Source organism: Melopsittacus undulatus, chromosome 1 (genome assembly GCF_012275295.1).
Source record: "Melopsittacus undulatus isolate bMelUnd1 chromosome 1, bMelUnd1.mat.Z, whole genome shotgun sequence".
Taxonomy (NCBI): Eukaryota; Metazoa; Chordata; class Aves; order Psittaciformes; family Psittaculidae; genus Melopsittacus; species Melopsittacus undulatus.
In genome coordinates this window covers 141,702,506-141,722,865 of record NC_047527.1, presented here as the reverse complement: position 1 = coordinate 141,722,865, position 20,360 = coordinate 141,702,506, and the positions used below count along the sequence as shown (strand labels likewise).

Sequence of the window (20,360 nt, the reverse complement as noted above, 5' to 3'; positions counted from 1 at the left end):
CCATTTACAGGCAGGTTACCTTTGGAATACAGATAACAGTTAAAACGTAGAGCATGTGAGAAGTAACTGATAGCCACAGCTCCACAGCACAAGATCTGCCAGTAACACACTCTCTGGCACAAGATCTTTCTGGCTAAAAGCATAACAGAGTCCCCTGACCCCCCACAGCATCAGTGAGAAGGTGTGAGACTGGTGGGCAGTACTGTCCTGTGTTCTCATCCAGCCTGCCCCAGGATTTCACATAAACTCATTGGTCCTCCTGCCAGGATTCTTCCTCATGCTCACCCATCCTAAGCCATCACTCCTTCAGCATGATGAGGATCTCACTGTACAACCCACCCATAACTGGGGGGAAAGAAAAACAAAACCAACCAAACCATACACAACAGCACAGAGCAATATGGAAAAGCATTGGGCAACATGTTTAAAAGCAGTTACCCAAGCAGATCTCCAACTACATCTTAATCAGAGCTACTGAAATCATTATTCAGCCTGCACAGAGCCCAAGTGTATCAGATGGGATCAATTGATGGTTTCCTGACTACAGGGACACTTAAAACTCCTTGCCTTGATAGAGGATTTCAGATCAACCAACTGTGTCCCACGCATCATGTAAGGAAGATTTTCCAATCTCAGCTCCAAGCAGGACAATGAGCGGTCAGTCTCCAAACATCAGTCCACACCAACTATCACTGAAAGAAAAGGATTCTCACTCTCCCACTAGGAAAGCTCAGATCTCCTGCAGGGTTTTCACCTTCAGCCATTAAATCCTGTCAGTCTCAGACTCTGCATTAGGGGTCTGCCAGAACAGCAAACCTTTTCTAGGACATAGGAGCAACCGAGCCATATTTCAGCCATCTGATAGAGCCCATTTCCTGTTCAAATGGGATCTGTACACAAAATAATTTACTTCTTGAGATAGCATATGTGCAGCTTTTTAGAGAGAATAGTCACCAACACAAGCAACCTGAACCAGGAAGTCCAGTTTAAAAAAACTACATAGTACTGTACAGTTTATCAACATCCTTTCATCATCCCACTGCCAACCATAACTCTTGATTATATGGTAACCAGTGGAAAACATAAGATGCATGTTCAGGTATCCTCCACTTTTTCTAAACCCCATCTTTTTGTTACACATCTGTTGGCTAGAAATAAGAGCTGATACATTCAATTCACATTGCCTTCCAAAATCATACGCAAAATTAACTACAAACAGCATCATCACTGCAGCTCCTCCAGAAAGTCCAGTCCCTCCAATTGCTTACCAGATTCTGCATTTAGTTTTGGGAAAGAGATATTATCCACAAAATGTCTAAGTCAAGTTTCTAACCAGAAACACTTTGCAACACTGAAAGTATATTTAACTTATGATTCAGCTTAGAAAGAAAGGTATCATACATTTCCCAGACCATTCGCTTGGAGCAAAAAGAGTCATATTTAAAGCAAGGAATAAGCAGCAAAGTTAAGTGAATTTATAACTTTTTTGACTCTACTCACAGTACCTGTTCTGTCTGTAGTACATGTCCAAGATCAAGTATTGAGGACCTCTACAGGTTTACAGTTTCCTCCTAATCAGTTACATAGCAGAAAGAATCTCTATCCAGTTAGGACAAGAAAAACACACAGAAAGAATATAAATACCTGGATTTCTCTGGGTGCACACCCAATCCCCCCTCCTAGTAAGCCTCTAATAAATCCACAATCAACCTCCACCTTTGACTATGGGCAGCTCCCTTTTATCAGCTGGCTACCTAATGGGAATCAGGTGCCCAGGCTGGGAACCTGGCTGCTGCATTACAGGAGCAGCAGCTGATTGCTGGAGTCTCATTCCCTGAACATCCCTTTTCACACAGCTGTTAATGACCTGACAAGACTTAGCACCAAGAGCTACTGAGGTGTTGGAGCAGGGCTAGAGGAGGGCAATGGAGCTGGTGCAGGGTGTAGAACACAAGTGTGATGGGGAAGGGCTGAGGGACCTGTGGGGTGATAGTCTGGAGAAGGCTCAGAGGGGAAGGCTCGGAGGGGTTCTTATCGCTCCCTACAACTGCCTGACAGGAGAATGGAGCCAGGAGGGGGCTGCTCTCTGCTCCCAAGGAAGAAGGGATGGGACAAGAGGAAACAGCCTCCAGCTGCACGAGGGGGGAGGTTTAGATGGAGATGAGGAACAATTCCTTCCCCAAAGGGAGCTCAGGCATTGGAACAGGCTGCACAGGGAGAGCACCAAACCTCAGATACAACACCCAGGGAGGTTGCTTTCACTAACCTGAGGAATTAAACGTTGTTCCTTATAATCCTAGTTTAAAGCATTTTTCCTGAAAACTAATAGCAGTATTGCCCATACTCAGGTTTAGCCTGCGGTGTATAGGAGGAGAGTGCTGCACCAACGGGTTCTGCTTCCTCTCAAGCTCCCAAAATGGGGGGAAAAAGAAAAAAGGAAATGTTAGCAGTAATAAGTCATCAACATTTTATTTAACAAAAAGATCAGTAACCCAACATTTAATGGTATCAAAACAAAATAGTTCATTGCTCCTTCTATAACAACTATTAAAAACCCCAATACAAAATGTTTTCATCCAATTGAAATACCAGGTTTTAAAAAGCAGGTCTCGGGGAGCTCCCAACCCGCACATACAGATCAAGAAAAGCAAGAGACTAGACACAAAGCAGATAATGGAACACAACTCCCCTTCTCCTTGTCCTCGACAGTGTCTCACCAGATGTGTATTTGTGCTCTTTACATGCAGTGTACTGAGGGGGATCATACTAAGGGGGGTTGTGTATTTCCTATACAACAGCCTGCCATGTCTACAGACCTAATGGGTCCTTGTCTCAGGAGTACACCCCATTTCAGCTGCACTCCTAGGGCTGATGCAGTACAGAGTGATAGGCCAGAATCTTTGCAGACCCAGAGATTTCTATTCCTTGATTGTGTCACTGTCATTTTGGATGTTCACCATGTCAGACTACTCCCGGTCCTTCCTCCTCACTCTAACCATTCCCAATACAGGAGACAGATGCCCAACACAGCATCAGTTGTGTCTGGTATTTATGACAGTATTTGGACTCCGGAATAGTAATATCTGAAGTCTAACAAAACTATAAATAAGGTTGCAGCAAGGGAGGTGTGGGCATCGCTGAGGGGAACTCTTTGAACAGGCCAGCCAGAGTGAAGGTTAATGGCAGCTGGTAGCAGATTTTTACTCCAGATGAAAACCCAGCACACACATGGGTACAATTCTAGGCCTGCTTAATTTAATTCACAGCTTATGGAATTCTGCAATGGCATAGCTAGCAGCTGCATGCTCTGCAATTCACACATCAGATGACAAATAGTCCTGGGAGTCTGTTCAGTTACTGGAAAGAGCTCATGCATTCTGAAAGGAGCTGGGCTCAATGGCTGCCCATTTTACAGGTTATTTTTATGGGGAATGTTTGCTGGTTCATTTTCCTGCACAAATATTTCAGGTACAGAAGGTATCTTAAAATTCTTTTTAAAGCATTCGGTAAGTTTTTTCCCTACCACCCACCCACCCATGCATCCATGCATCTATGCATCCATTCATCAGCCCATCCATCCCAACCAATCCACTCATCCCCCCGAGTGACTGTGTTGTTCAATGAGAATATCTAATCTTTAGCATAAACCCAGCCCCTGTGGCTCAGGTTCAGCCGTATACTCTATCTGTTGGCACATCCTAACTGGAGGCACTGAATGCTTTCTTCAAATAGACCTAATGATTCCAACTGCAAACCCTCTTCCCATGTAGCAGCCTGCCAGCACAGTGGACAGACAGACACAGGCTGTCTTGTCTGAGCGCTGACCTTTCAGAAACATGCCTGCCCAAACCTCTTCCAGTACACACATCCAAACAGTAGCTCAGCTCAGGACTCTGCTTTTTGGTTCTTTACAGTTCATCGTGTCCCTCTTTGGCCTCCTGGTCCTTCAACTTGAATTCTTCAGCAGTAACTTTACCATTTCCATCCCGGTCTTGATTGGTGAACATGTTTTTCACAATCTTTTCAAAATCAAACCCAGGAGCTAGTTTTCCTTTACCCGAATCAACTTGAGCTTGAATGTACTCTGAAAACTGAGTGGAGAGAAAGGGGGAGAAAACAGCTCACAGTGAGACAGACATTTAAAACTGAAAGAGTATTTACAAAAGCAGTGCTTACTTGCTGTTGACTGTTAGCATTTTACTAAGTGTGTGTAAAAGTACACACACATAACGCTAATAACCTAAACTGGACTAATTCAGACAGACATGTGAGGTTAAATTGCTCTTTGTGGATTTCCTCACTTATTCCAGTGGATCCTGGACACCTAACAAGAAAAGCTATTTTTCATCACTTAAGGGGAAAATGAGTTGAACAGAGAGTGACACAGAACATGGAGAGGGGTGGGTTAATTTCACAGGCCAATGCAAGCAGCTCACTCTGTAAAAGAAACATCTGCCTGCATCTTACAAGAAACCACACATAAGGAAAAAAGAGTGAAACAAGGAAATGAGACTTTAAGTATCAGAATACCATGAGATTTGCTAAAGTCTCTTCAAGCATTATGCCTCTGGCTTGCCTCCATAGTAAGAAAGGTTCCAAGGTTAGTTTTCCCTTAAAGTGCTTTTCCTGACATGTATGATATGATGAAGCTGTTCAATGTGATGAGACAACATCTGACAGAAGCCATACTGCTGGATGGCCAAAGATAAGAAGTCCACAGTCAAACAGAACTTCTTCAACTCCTGTGAGCTCTGGTACCTCTTGTTAAATAAGCTTCAGCAAGAAAAGCTACTCCTGACATTAACTTACACCTCCTAGGCCAAGCACTTCTACCTCCTCAGCTTCTCCCTCTCTTCCTTGCTAGGTGATCAGAAGGATGTGCCAGCAACAGTCACATCCAACACCACTCATTCCCTAGGGTGCTAAAAGCACTTTTCTATTCTGCAAGAGCAAAAATGGAGGTAAACACAAGAGAAGATGGGGAAGGAAAGAAAATAAAGAGGTGGAGGAGAGTGCTAGGGGAAGGGAAAATGAGACTCTGGTTTTACCCCATTGGCTTGTTAAAATGATCAAAAGCATCTCATTCCCTTCGAGTGCTGCAGGCAACCCTACTAAGGCGAGGAAGGACACAAAACAGAATGACAGAGAAAGGTGAAAAGGAAGAGTTAAGAAACTAATAAAATACAACTCCTTTCTTAGCCATTCTTACATTACTTCTTTTTGGTTCTATCTCTAAGGCTAAATAACCGCATTTTAATTGACATGTTGCCTTCCTGTTAACTTGACAACACCATGTCAAAGAAGAGGAGAAGAGGAGGGGAAGAGGAGAGATCCCATTCTTCAACATCTGCAGTGATGGTGTTAGAAGAAAGCATCCTGATGATAACAGGAGAAAATCACTGCAAGTGTTCTCATTTTTTCAGCTTACCTCCTCCAAAAGAACCTCTCCATCGTGATTTTGGTCTATTTCTTCAAACAGATTGGGAGACACTTCCCCATTCCACACAAACATGTACCCTTCGGGCAAGCCAGACACCAGCTCCAGCAGTTCGATGTCGAAAACCAATACAGCACTACCAGGCACTTCTCCTTCTGTCACAACAAATGGCAGAGGGGCATGATCCTCACTTACACTGAAGGATGCATATCCTTTCAATCCATAATTAACTTTCTCTTCCTCCTCCAACAGCACCTTCTCTACTGCAATCCCCAAACCCTATGATCCCAAACCACCAAATCTTCCTATTCACTTCAGCAGAGGTGACCAAGACATGAAAGAAGCTTTCAGAATAAAATTGCATCCTTTTTTGTTTGTTTGTTTTTACTAATAAAACTGTAGGAATTAAACCATTTTGCTTTATCTCACCCGTACACTGTGTATCAAGGTGCTAACTGACACTCAGGAGTGCTGCAGCAGCTGGAGATGCTGAAACCATGGAAGGAAGGAGTTTGATTTATTCTTGATAAAAAAATGGAGGTCATCTCTAACTTCTGCCCAGTAGCAAACAAGCAAATCTCTTCAGGTACCTGCGTACACACCAAGGCACTAACAACCACCCAGCGTTTCAGACCAAATGTAATCTGAATGATGGCAAATACCTGTGACAGGTATTTAACACAGCAAACTTCTTCTGTTATGAGACTTTCAATTTATTACATAGAACTATGCAATTTTATGTAATAATATATATAATACTCATACTTTTTCATGAAAGACAGGTACAAGTGAAAATGCTTCCTTATTTCTTATCACAAATTAATTCTTCATTAAGCCTGGCATATAATGCCTGACAGTCTTTATAAAACCCAAACTCTTCTGGAGCTATTCAGAGAACACAGCAACTTCTGCAATTGTTTCCATACACATGAAAGTTTGTTGGTGATCTCCTGACTCCTCGAGTCTTTTAACTCAGAGGACCAGCAGCAACCACACATCTTGGGATATGAAATTTCTTCTTGCTTCTATATTGTTCTGTTTATCACTGTTGGCCCTGTCATTAAAAAATGGATCGGCTTCAATGCTCTAAACTAGAGCAAACTGCCTTAAACATTTTGGTGTTGGTGTTTCAACAGCACTGATCCCGTTTCATATCTCACATTTGATTTACGTAGTTTCTGAGGTTTGAGGGTTTCTTTGAATTTTTTTATCCTATCAGTGAGGAACAGGCCCCTTCAGTTTTGTTTCCTGCATAACATGTGGTATGTCCAGGCACGAGCATCCAATTCCCCATCACAGAGAGGAAGTGTTTACCTCCTTTCGCAACAGAGTGCCTGGATCATGCTTTAACAGAGCAACATTACTGGGGCGTGTGCTCCCTTTTCTACTGGTATGGGCTATGGACCACAGGAACAGTATGACTTAAAACACAGCACAGTATGTTCATTTCATTCGTGAATGGGGGAGGAATCCTAAAGTAATGACATGAAAAACCTCTTAACAAAATTGTATTAAGGAACTCACCCTGAAGCACAGCAAATAACAAACCTTGTGTACTTATATTTCAGTTACTCAAGAGATGCTAAGTGGATGTGCATTAGGATTCACTCACTTACCAACTCCATCTTCTCCATAGCCAAGATGAGGTGGAATAACGACTGTTCGACGTTCCCCAACACACATGTCTTGCAGGCCCATGTCCATCCCCACCACCACCTGCCCAGATCCCAGAACTATGTTGTAGGTCTTGCCAAGGCTGTGTCTGGAGAGGAAGGGAAGAAGAAGAAGAATTATAAATGCCCTCAACATACAATAGAGGATTTCTGTTGTTCCAAATTACCATAGAAATAGTAGTTTCTAGTTAGTGTCCTGCCATTACCAAAAATTAACTGCATGCCCAATGCTGTGTTCTACCAGTTACCTTAAGTTGTTCCCAAAGTAGTGAGTTATGGCCAACACCAAACAGAAGCGTCTCTGCTGCTGACAGGTCCTCTGATACTAAACTGACAGGCTTCTTAAATGAAACCCAATTAAAATCACTAATCCTGCCAACTAAACCCCCAAGGTATTTTATCTCAAAACAAAGCTTTTGCCTTTCACATATTTTTAACTAAGTTGGACTTTTTAGCAGATGTCAAAATTCCAGAGTTACATCTGTCCCAGAACTACCAGCCCATAAAGATCAGGGTGCATTCACATGGATCAGCCAGCCCTGTAATAAAATCAGCCACTACAGCCAGGAGTCACTGAACCAACACAGCATGGAAGTATCTCACAAACTACTACTGCTATTTAACCACATTATAGTTTGAATTTTACCTTGCTGCTGGTGGCTTATTTCTAAAATTAGAAATTATTACAAGTTAAAGTGATTCTAAAAGCAGAGCCTGCAGTGTTAAGTCTTTACGTGGTGTCACAACAGCAGAACCTAGATTTAGGTTAGACATTAGGCAGAAGCTCTTTCCTGTGAGAGTGGTGAAGTGCTGGCACAGGGTGCCCAGAGAAGCTGTGACTACCCCATCCCTGGCAGTGCTGAAGGCCAAGTTGGACAGGGCTTGGAGCAACCTGCTCTAGTGGCAGGGGTTTAGAACTGGATGAGCCTTCAACCTTCCAACCCAAACTATTCTGTGACTTTATGATTCTGTGACCCTTTCTCCTGTCAGCCTCTGGTTATCTGGCCTGGCTGTACCACCACAGGATATGCTAGTACAAGAGTATTATTTAGAAATAAAACATTTCAGTGGTTTTGAGGTCAGCCTTAAAATTAAGAGCATAAGATACATGATATTTGGTTCTCTATAAACTGCTTAGAATAAGACAGTCTCCACATCCCTTACTTCCTGCTACAAAATGAGCATTCCTGCCATATAAAAGGTGTTTTGATTCCAAACACATTGCTTGCATACATACTCGCCTACAGCATCACATTAAGAGCTTCAATGTCAGCCAGCTTTTCAGCTCTGCAAGCTATGGTGTACACTGTGAAAACTACAAGCTGCTTCCTATATTAATTATAACCTGTTTAAGAACAGCTTTTCCCAACTTCTCTTCCAAAAACGAATCTTCCAACCTAAATAATTATCACTTGCACTACCCAAAAGATGACAGTGGGAAAAAAAGCTAGCAGAAGCATTCCTGTAGCTGCAGCGACCAGTGCCATGGGCTCACTTCAGTTCTATGAGACAGACTGGAGCAGTCTCTTACTTCCCTCATGAACCTACTGTCAATAGGAAGGAGGAAAGGATCATTACTATCATGATCAGGCTCTCTGACAGTTTCTCCATGCTGACACCACAACACTACAATAAAGGAAAACTAACATCCACATGTGGTCCAGATGTGACGGGTGACCACTGACTATACACCACACTCAAGACAGCTTTAACAAGCCCTACACCATATATACCTATCAGACCTCTCTTGGGAGCACTGACCCCATACAGAGAGCAAATCCTGTGCAAGAAACTGAACACACTCAGGCAGTTCATTCATGCTGAAAGCAGTGTCATTCTAGTCGGACTGGCCCAGGCACCTGAACTGCCACACAGACAACCTCCTTCATCACTCTACTTGTAGTGTCTATGTTCTTCTCCAACACACTCCTGCATCTTCTTTGTTCCCAGTTCTCTCAATATGCTACAGAATTATAATAATCATAGAATCAATGTGGTTGGAAAAGACCTTTATATGATGAAGTCCAGCCATTCTGCAGCACTGCCAAGGCTAGCACTAACCCATGGCACTGAGGGCCTCATCTACACGGTGTGTGAATGCTTCCAGTGATGGTGACTCCAGCACTGCCCTGGGCAGCCTTTCTGATGCCTGAACACCATTTGGGGAAAGAATTGTTCCTAATCTCCAGTCTAAACCTCCCCTGGGGCAGGCTGAGGCTGCCACTTGTTCCTTGGGAGCAGAGAGCAGGCCCCTCCTGGCTCCATCCTCCTGTCAGGCAGTTGAGAGTGATAGGGTCCCCCCTGAGCCTTCTCTTCTCCAGCCTAACCCCCCCAGGTCCCTCAGCTGCTCCTCATCACATTTGTACTCCTGGCTCTGCACCAGCTGCCAGGAATATTCTCTTTACCAGGGATATACTTACGTTGAGTCTAGCAAAGTACCATCCAGGAGTGAAGCATTGTAGTGATACTTCAAGTAATCCCCCTTCTTACTCAGGACGGTGCAGTTGGAAGGTTTATAGTTCACAGTAATGCTGACTGAATCTGAGGGATTGTGGAAGTCAACCACGTGGATGTCAAAGACCAGCACTGCAGATCCTGGAATCTTCCCTAAATAGGAATAAAATCAGGCAAGTAGAGAAAGAAATGGTACCCAAACAGGCTTATGATGGCCAGGTCCTGCATCCCGCAGGAATATGTATTCCCACTGTGCCTGCTACCAAGTTATTTTGCTTTTCTCATTCATAATTAAAGGATTATGTCTCCTCTGTGTGCAACTAATGCAAGCTGTATCCAGTGAAGCAGAAGCAATGGAAAAGCACTAAAATCTCAGTTCAACAGTGAAGGAAAAAAATTGTATTACTCTGAATTTGAAAAATATGCTGAAATGAAGCAACAACCAGGTATTTCCTGTGACCATCCCAAATAACTGATTTGTGTTTCATGTACCAATTCAGTACTGAGCACCAAAATTCCCATAGGACTTCGCATACTTCAAGGAATGCCATCATGTCTAAAAGGTGATGTTTCCTTACAACGTCCTGACAGCAAAGCAACTTCTTCCTCCTCCCAGGATAATGTGCAACTGCATTACCAGGACTAACAAGACACATCCTGACCCAGGAATGAGGATTGTTGGTACAGGAGTCTGATTCCCAAATCAATGGCATAGAATTTGCAGTCCCAAATGAGAGGCCTTTTTTCTAAGTCACTTTTCCCAAGTAACATCCCAGGAGGTACCTTTTGAAACACCAGCCTTAGGTCTGTGATCGGTGTGAAGGGTTACCACCTTCAACTTTTCACACCAATCTCTGCAGGTACTAATGAGTTTTTCCCAAAGGAATGTTAATTGTATGTTACAAACACACTTCACTGTTACATTCATCCACCCTTTACAGGTTTAGGAATCCACAAAACCTGTGTCTATGGAAGGAATGGCAAAGAAGCCACAACAAATTCCTTCAGCTCACAGAGCTCGTGCAGACATAGGGGAAGGAAGGAAGGAAGATCTCACCCTGCAGAGCTGCTGGCACCCAAGTGCCAGTCTGTCTGAGCCACCTATCATCCAAATGAGTTCAGGTCACCAATGACAGGTGAGGTTGTTCTGCATTCTTCCTGTCCTATTAGTTAATTAAACTCATTTTGCAAATCCTGGGTGTAATCCTGTCAGCTCTATGCCCACAAAATAACAACCTAAGTCTTTAAATGCAAAAAAAAGGGGGGTAACTACACATAAATGCACTCAACAGTAAAGGAAACATCATTAATTACAGAAGACTCAAATGAAAAGTGAAGCTCACCTCTCCCTTCTTCTCCATATCCAAGGTGAGGGGGGATGATTATTCTCCTTTTTTCACCAGTGCACACACCAAGCAAACCTTCATCCATTCCAGCAATGACATAACCTTGCCCAACATAGGTGTCATACGTGCGATTCCGCGAGTAGCTATGGGAAATACATGTTAGCAGTGTCAAGTGTGCTCCAGCAAACACAGAACCTTGCAGCAGGTTTGCAACACAATTCTGAAAGCAGTTCAGGTCATTAATTAGCACCTAAGAAGCACAATGCAATCACCATATTGAATGAATCTAGGCCACTAGGTTTCATCAGTCAGTGATGTGTGCATCACTCACTAACCAGCACTGGGACCCTGGCTAGGATACAGCTTATCTGCAAACACATTCCTACTATACCTTGAAAGAAAACCTCACTTATTTCTGTATTTTAGATTAAACCATGTTTTGATAAGTAACTGAAAAAAAAAATCAGCTTTCTCCTTTAAGTTTTCCTCTGCCCTGACTCTACTTTAGTAAATGCTTATCAGCTAGATGCAGTTTATGTTCATTTTCACAAGACACCCTTCAGACTATCTCATTTTGCAACCACAGCTATGTAGTACAACTACTACAAGAAGAAGGTGGGATGCACATCATTAAAATGAGTCACACCAACAAAACACTATCAATATTATCCCTCCCTTCCAACTATGCCAATCACTTCTGTGTATGCTGAAGGATCTGCTTCAACCCCTAATGACAGAAATAAAACAAGCCCATAAAAACAAATTAGGTTTATTACAAGGATGTGCCTGTTTTCTGCCTTTCTTCAAGGCATGCTACATGAAGGCACAGCCCAAGGAAGGGAAGGTAGAAAGGTTTTCATTCATTTTTACAAGGTAACTCTGAAGAACAGCAAGATCAGGACAGACCCTGATGTAATTCAACTGCTCTGAGTCCAGACAGCCCTGGCTGAGCTGCCCAGGGGCAGTTCGGCAGCTCACTATTGTAGAGGGAAAAAACACAGCAGCTGTAGCAGTACTAAACGCTCTTCCATGAGTTTATTTTGTAAAACATTTTACAATGGCTCATCTTCAAATCTTTTTGGCTACTTGTGCCAACTGTTCTGAAAGCTAGAGTGGAAAGTAAAGTACTGCTCATTGAAGAGCAAACAAAAGTGGCAGGAAGTTACAAGGGTATTTCTTATTCATCATATAATTCTGTACACGAGTCTGACATGCCCACAGAGCTTTGAATTTGACACAACAGCGATCCCTCTTCCTTTACCACAGAAACCCCATCACCAAGGTCAGTCCTGAAAGACATCAGCCTTCAAGACGCAGTTTTCAAGCGCAAGTGGAAAAAGCTTCTTGAGAATAACCTCAAATGTGCCACTAGCATGCTGACTCACAGTTTTCAGGACATACAATGGGAATCATGTTGATCTGCTCTCTCTTCAGTGGTATCATCTATTCGGCAAATAAGCTCTATGGGGCAAGGAGTCTTCAGGCACATGTGTCTGAAACACACATAGCTTCACGAGGTGGATCACCACCCCTAGATGGCGTCTGTGGCAATGTCATAACACAAAGAGACCTTTGTCTTCCTTCCCATATTGAAAGTTTTCCTCCAAGTTTTTAAGAAGACTCCAACTCCACTTAACAATTGCAAAAAGGAAGGAAAAGCAAATAACTGGATATGTTACGGACAAAACAGACAAGTCGAATTGCAAGTGGGATCTGAACGGCTAAACCATCTGGTTACCTGGAATCAAACAGTGTGCCATCCAAGAGCGTGCCATTGTAATGGTACCGGAGGAAGTCTCCTGCCTGGCTCCTCCGCTCGCAAGACTCAGGCACCTGCTGGTTCTCAATAGCAATGCCATCTTTGGGGTTATGGAGGTCTAGCAAAACCACATCAAAGACAAGGGAAGCTTGGCCAGGAATCTCCTTACCTACAGAAGTGTTGGAGCAGAAAACTGGTAAGAAACAGAAGTAACCTACTGCTGAGTATCAAGCACTTCCCCTCTCAAAATAAATCAGCATAATCTGCTTCCAGTCAGCCATTTTCAGTGGGTTTGTCACTCAGTTCTTCAACTCCATTATTTCCTTCTGTTCACACTTACTCACTAAGAACAGCCTTTTCAGCAACACCTACTTTAGTCAATATAGCTCCATCTGAACTGCGTGGTTTAGTCTACCAGTATTTCCAACACACTCAATGAAAGTGCATAAAATAACCATTAGAAGGCAAATGTGGCACATCCATTCTTCCCATCATGTTAATATCAAAACAGAAGACCACATGATGGAGTTGAAGAAGGGTAAATTGAGTATCTCGGTGAGAAAGTACCTTTCCATCAATACACAAATTACAGCATGGGTTGCTTTGAGAGCCATTAAGATCAAAACCCAGCTCCACACAGGTTTTGTTATCCATGGAGATGGCTATCACAGTTAACAGTAACAAATTCACGGAAGGGGTATGAAACCTTGGATCCACAGACATATCCTTAAATATTTGAACAGAGAAAGAATTTAAGGATGAGTTCCAAACTATACCTAACTGTCCCCTCATTTAACATGGGGATCTCTGTGTATGACCTACAGGCTGCATACAGCCTCAGAGAATAATTAATCCATCTTGCAGGTTATATTCTCTGAATGAAATAAAATTTCAGTATATAAAGATTACAATTTTATCCAAAAAAAAAACCAAAAAACTTGAACTTTCTAACCAGTTAAATCCTGCATATAATACATTTTGAACCTCTCTCCCCACCACTTTGTTCCATCTGTTTGGAATCAGTAATAATGCTGCCTGTAAAGTTAAAATACACAAAGTACAAGTTTGTTTTAAAATATTAATTACTTAGATTAAAAAATAATAATAACTTTTACCATCTCCTTCTTCTCCATATGCCAGGAAAGGTGGTATTGTGATAATGCGCTTCTCTCCTACGCACATTCCCAAGAGACCCTGGTCCATACCAGGAATCAGCCACCCAATTCCCACATAAGTATCGTAAGTCCGCATCCGATTATGGCTAAAAAGAAACAAGAAAACAAAAACACAAACAAAACATAATTAAATGTTAGACAGCCCCAGGAAAGAACAGCATTAATCTTTAAAAGCCCCATGCTATGTACAGTATCACATGGAACTGTTAGAACAAGTCCAGAGGAGGGCCACGAGGATGATCAGGGGCTGGAGCACCTCCTGTATGAAGACAGGCTGAGAAAGTTGGGGCTGTTCAGCCTGGAGAAGAGAAGGCTGCGAGGAGACCTCATAGCAGCCTTCCAGTATCTGAAGGGGGCCTACAGGGATGCTGGGGAGGGACTACTCATTAGGGACTGTAGTGATAGGACAAGGGGTAATGGGTTGAAACTTAAACAGCAGGGGTTTAGACTGGATATAAGGAAGAAATTCTTTACTGTTAGGGTGATGAGGTACTGGAATGGGTTGCCCAGGGAGGTTGTGAATGCTCCATCCCTGGCAGTGTTCAAGGCCAGGTTGGATGAAGCCTTGGGTGATATGGTTTAGTGTGAGGTGTCCCTGCCCATGGCAGGGGGGTTGGAACTAGATGATCTTAAGGTCCTTTCCAACCCTAACTATTCTATGATTCTATGATTCTATCACCAGCAGTGTGCCCCAGTAGCCAAGGACAACAGCACCCTGGCCTGTACCAGCAGTGACCTCAAGCTGCACCAGGGAAGGTTTAGACTGGATAGTAGGAACAATGTCTTCACAGAGAAGGTGATCAGGCCCTGGAACAGGCTGCCCAGGGCAGTGCTGGAGTTACTGTCCCTGGAAGTGATCACACACCATGTAGTCGAGGCCCTCAGTGACATGGGTTAGTGATGGCCCTGGCAGTGCTGGCGAATGGTTGGACTTGATGATCCTAAAGGTCTTTTCCAACCTTGTTGGTTTTATGATATAACTCACAAGTTGCCACTCCAAAAATACTGTTCCTTGACTTACCAAGGGCTGTCTGGGCAGTGATTTCCAGAGTGCTCAGCTATTTCAGAAACCTAGCTGAAGTTTTAAAAAGTGGCTCACAAACCTAATGGCAGTTTTTATTATAGCAGTATCTTCCACCAAACTTCAGTGAAGTCCACATGCTGCAAACTTAAAATCTTAGCATGGAAGTTTTAATAGCTCAGTTTCATTACGAACTCTGCTTAGTTTATAAAGCTTGTTTCTAACTTGAACAGCTATGCTGCAGTGGTTACAGAAATTTTGAGCTGCCTGCAATAAAGAGTGATCTGGGTTTGTAATGCCCATAAAGAAATAATGTACTGTTTTACTGGTTTGAGTCAGTACCTCTGTCCTATAACCCCTAAATAAGTTACTGACACTCAGATGATGCTATCTTTAATTTCCTGTGTTTCTCAGCAATTAGCATTAGTTGTTACACCAGTGAAGGGGGAAGAAATGATGGGTTTAAGTGACATGAGATACCTATTAAAATACACAAAGACACACAGCCCAGCTGCATACCTTGAATCAAACAGGGTCCCATCTAGGAATGTTCCATTGTAATGGTATCGTACAAAGTCAGACACCTGGACTGTTCGAGGACACTTCTCAGGTTTGAAGTAAGTCTGAACCTGCACTTCATCCTCCAAGTTCCAAAGATCTATTAGGAGCACATCGAAATGGAGCACAGCATTGGGGGGTATCACACCAGCTGCAAAAGCAAAACAACACAATCAGTTTTATTTCCCTTTTTCTAGGGGAAAAAGGGAGCAAATCCATGCATATCTTAAAAAACAGGCACAGGTATACACCTTTCTCCTTGTAATGCCTGTATCCCCCTGGCCCCTTGTCACTGTTGCAGCTGCTTACAGAGGGTGTTATCTGGCAATATGAACTGTTATCAAACATGTCCATCAGGTAAACTGATCTTGATTTAGCATTTGTTGACTGTAGAGCAAAGCTGATTCTGGCACTGACAAGACCTTGTGCAGTACTGCCATGACAAACCACAGTAAGTATTTAACATCAAGGCAGGTATAAATAAATAGTGAACTTTGGTAGCAAGCTTAATTTCTGAAGGTCCTGTAGAGTCAACAGCTCTTCCTTCAGCATGCAGAGGGAGCCTGGTGAGATTAGCCATGCTTAACAGACACCCCTGAGCAGGGGAAAACCTCTCTGAAATTCACTACTTGCCATTTCTACTCTTCTGTGCCTCCATCATCTATCTGCTCTGCTGAATCCCCTGCACAACCAACCACCTGCTGGCCCAATGCTGTACTTACAGACACCTTCACTTCCATAGGCGAGCTTGGGGGGGATCTGCACGAAGCGCCGCTCATTCACGCACATGCCGACCAGAGCCTGGTCCATCCCAGCAATAAGTTGACCTTTTCCCACAAACACATTGAATGTGGATCCTCTGTCATAGCTAAAGGGGGAAAGGAGGGCAAAAACATCAGCAGCTCATTCTGGGCTTTGAGCAACCTGGTCTAGTGGAAGGTGTCCCTGCCTGCAGCAAGGGGTTGGAGCTGGATGAGCTCTAAGGTCCCTTCCAATCTAAACCTTTCTACCATTCCACCACTTTGGTGAGTAACACCACAGATTACACCAGCTCAACAAGCTTTATAATCTGAGACATCATGGCTAGGGACTTCCTGTGGGAGAAGAGAGAAAGAGAAAAGATGCCTTTTTGAGTACTAGTTCTGAGATTGGTCAGTAGTTGGTTATTTTCTCCATCTGGTTACTTATTTTTCTCCTCCACATTCCCTGCTCTCACTTAAGGCATAGAGACATGCTTTAAACAACAACTTTGATCAAGAATCAAGAGAGCTAAATGATCTTCCACTGTGATAACACATGAATATTTGAAAGGTAAAAGCAATGATGCTTAAATGATCGTTTCTCAGAGAGGCTGGAGAACACCAGCATTGCCAGAGCAGAACACTAACATCAGCTTATGTGGTTTGGTTGACCACCTTAAATCTGCACAATGATCCCAAATCTGCACAATGATCCCGCTTGGCTGTGCCTGAATTACTGCTGCTATTTGACATTCTGAAGCAATGTACAAACATACAGCAGAAAGCATTTCAAAAGCTTCATGCCTATTTTTAAGCCTTTGCTGCTCCCATTTTCTCAAATTCCTTTTATAATTGAAAGGACTTTATTTTAGTTCTCAGATAAAGGCAGCCCTGAAAAAAAAAACAAACGTAAATACAAAAGAAATGCTTGTGCCTCTTTTCCTGCTGAAACTCTCTGGAAAGCAGCCAGGAGCTAGATATTGCTAGGGAAATGATGTCAAACTTTCCTTCCAGGACCATACACATCACTTCCACAACACACTGAGCCTCCCAACAGTCCCAGAGCATCAAATCCCTCAAGTATCTCTCACTGAGTGACCTCTCTGTTTGCTCCATCATTTTTTCTTCTGGCAACCATTTCCCTTAGAACAGACAACCCTCTATACAGAGCACCATACAGAGCACTCACTTTTGGTTGCACAAATATCCCTATTCCCAGGCAAGGGTGGAAAATATTTAAATTAGCTCCTGCCAAATCCTGTTATACACACAAAAAACATAATGAAGGTGTTAAGACCAGTAACAGGTTCTAAGAAACCAGATATAAACCTACAGTCAAGAAGACATTGATGCTAAGCAGAGAACTGGGCAAAGCAGTGAACAGATCATGCAGCTCTGCAGAAGTGACTGGAGATTCCTTAAAAATAAGCAAAATTATTAGTTTCTGTTAGTGGAAATTCCCAAATTAACAGCAGATGACTGGGCAAGTCAGTTCAGACTTGAAACTGCAAATCATTTTATGGCCATGGAAACAGAAACGCAAATACTGATGGGGAGGGAAAAAATAAACAGGCACACAATAAACATAAAGAATAAATTATAATAATAAAAAAAATAATAAATTATTATAAAGAATAAACTAAGACTCTGTCAACAGCCTGGTAGGAAAAAGAGCAGGATGATCACTTCTGCTTGGAAATACAGGAAAACAGTCTTAAACTGCAAGAATATTTTCAGTAGCTGAGGAAGAAACAAATTAAAACTGCCCTTAGTTCAACGCTGGGAGTGTTTTCTAGGGCAATTTCATAGCAGTGTTTGACTAAACTGATGCTGGCAATCGCTTTCAGGAACTTAAAAAAAAACCCAATCAACAGGTAGCAACGCAGACAAGTAGAAAAATGAGCTTTTCAATAGGCCAATTTTAGTATATATTGACTGTATGCAGGGAACACTAAATATTTTATGACAAATACTCAAAAATATTTCTTCCATTAACCTATAGAACATAAACCCCTCCTCATTTTCCATTGTCTTAACATGACAGGTCACTGTCATTGATACTAAAAATAGACCATAGTTAGTGAATAACAAAAACCTATGTCAATGTGAGAGAAAACAGTATGAGCTGAACAAACCTGACTTTCTGCACCCTCTTGAAACAAAGGCAGACATACAGACACTCAAGTTAGATTAGACTATCACTGATATTATTGGTTTACCAATATTTAGAGGACCAAAAGGGATCAATGTGGTGCAGTTCTGCACAGCCTGCTCCTGCCCCAGATGACAAAGAACTTGGACTTAAATGAAAGACAACACCTGGGAAGACCCTCCAGGCACCCTGCCTGGGTGCAGGCATGTGGTGGTCCAGCTCAGCCCACAGTAAGCCTCAGTGTGTATCTGCAGAAAGCAGAAGCACATTTCTCAGCACACGGCTGGTTTCCCAATTGCCACATATCTGTAAAATGAGCCATGAGGATGCTGCCTCTATGTGTGTGTGTCCTCATATCTGCAGCTCAGGATGATTCTTCAAGAGTCTCACTTGCCAATGAGTTCACTATCCTTGCTATGCCTCGTCACCGAAGCTGCACCAACTCCAGCTACTGCACCCCAAATGTTACCCAGAGAAGCACTGGTGAAGGGGCACTACCAGACACTTCAGCTCCAGAGGAAGAGCTGAGCTTGCACTGAAGAACAGTTCTTCCCTAAGGCAGTAGATTTCTCCTTGAAGCACAAGGAAGATTACCAGGATTACTGAAAAGACATTTTGTTTTTTATTTCTGATCAGTGGTAATGAATGAAACAGGAAAAAAACAAATAAGCCATGGGCAGCATCAACATTCCTCACAAGCTCCTGATCCCACTGTTTAGGCTGTCTGATCCTAAAATAACAGCAGGAAAGCAGCCAGGTTCTTCACCATACATAGGTCAACTTACCCAAAAACTTTTATGTAAGCACAGCCTGATAACTCTTATATTTCTGGCAATTATAATGACTCAGAAATGTCTGTGTTCCAAAAGGTTTGAGCCTGGAGAACACGAAGGAAACATACAGAAAGAAACAGGCAGGGTACTGTGAGAGCCTTCAATACCGTGTCTGCTCCTGTTTACCAGGCTAACCTAATATCCTTACGGTCTTCTCTCTTGTAGCATAAAGCTTCTGGTGGATGCATTGGAGAAGCAATCAGAAGAATGCAGCAGGGATCTGTTCGGGCACACAAACCACTGGGAACTGGACCCAGCCTCCACAGAGGTCCCTCTCACCCCCAGTGCCCTGCAATCACACCCCAGCTCTTCTCCCTTCCACATTCCAGAGATACCTCCCCATGGGAGCTCTCTGTTCTCGCTCGCACCGTACTGCACAGCTTGCCACTGACCTGCTTCCAAGTGCTCACCCCAGAAGTGTCCATAGGCCACAGCTGGGATGAGCTGAACCGAACCTCTACCGCAGCATCCATCCCCAGCAACACCCTCAGGGGACCGAGCCGCTCCCTCCCCTGCTCTTCCCGAGAGCACCCTCCCAGGAACCCAACCCCGAGGGGCTGCTGCCAGACCTGGAGTCGAAGCGGGTGCCGTCGGGGAAGGAGCCGAGGTAGTGGTAGCGCACGAAGTCTCCGGGCCGCACGGCCCGCGGGCAGCTTTCGGGCACGAAGCGCCGCTCGACGCGGAGCTCGGCGCCGTCCGGGGGGGGCTGCGCGGCGGGCACCGGCGGCGCCTGGCAGGCGGCTAGGCTCACCAGCACGGCCGGCAGCACCAGCAGCGCCCCGCAGCACCGGCCCCGCCGCCGCACGGCCGCCGGCCCCGCCATGGAGCGCTGCAAGCGGGCAGCGCACGGCGCGCACGGCGCAGGGAGGCAGGGAGACGCGGAGAAAGGGGGAGAAGAGGGAGCCCGCCCGCCCTTCCCGGCCCGTCTGCTCCTCCTCCCGCCGCTGCGAACTTGCAGACGTGGATGGAGCGCTCCCACCCGAGGCGGGGAGGAGCAGCCTCGGCGCCAGCTGCCCACACGCTGCCGCGATCTCTCTTCTTGTCCGTCCGTCCGTCCGTCCCACCGGCTGCCGGTGCGACGTGGCGCTGCCCCCGAGCCGCCCTCCCGGCCTGTCCTGGTCCTCCCCTCCGCACACATGCAGAAGCTCTTCAGCCTGGGAGGGAGCGAAGGCACCAGGGAGGTTTGGTGCTGGGCCTGTACCGCGGCACACT

The 20,360-nt window shown here is 44.1% G+C and overlaps 1 protein-coding gene across 1 annotated transcript; it reads right to left on the bottom strand.

Moving 5' to 3' along the window:
* Positions 1-2,452: 2,452 nt before the first annotated feature.
* Positions 2,453-20,016, bottom strand: FKBP9 (FKBP prolyl isomerase 9). The gene is made up of 10 exons (XM_005141660.4): positions 19,718-20,016; positions 16,146-16,291; positions 15,385-15,574; positions 13,785-13,930; positions 12,649-12,838; positions 10,908-11,053; positions 9,531-9,717; positions 7,054-7,199; positions 5,429-5,592; positions 2,453-4,091 (listed from the first exon to the last, which is right to left on the bottom strand). Exons 1-10 carry the CDS (start codon positions 19,969-19,971, stop codon positions 3,909-3,911), a joined length of 1,752 nt encoding a protein of 583 aa, XP_005141717.2. The 5' UTR covers positions 19,972-20,016; the 3' UTR covers positions 2,453-3,908.
* Positions 20,017-20,360: the final 344 nt, after the last annotated feature.

Bases quoted from the DNA above. Each gene is read 5' to 3' on its own strand.
- FKBP9 (XM_005141660.4), bottom strand. From the start codon at position 19,971: ATGGCGGGGCCGGCGGCCGTGCGGCGGCGGGGCCGGTGCTGCGGGGCG. The intron at 13,931-15,384 runs GTATGCAGCTGG...GTTTCTTTTTAG, and splicing joins GGGACCCTGTTTGATTCAAG to CCATAATCGGATGCGGACTT. The intron at 5,593-7,053 runs GTAAGTGAGTGA...TTGTTGTGACAG, and splicing joins CTATGGAGAAGATGGAGTTG to AAGGAGAAGTGCCTGGTAGT.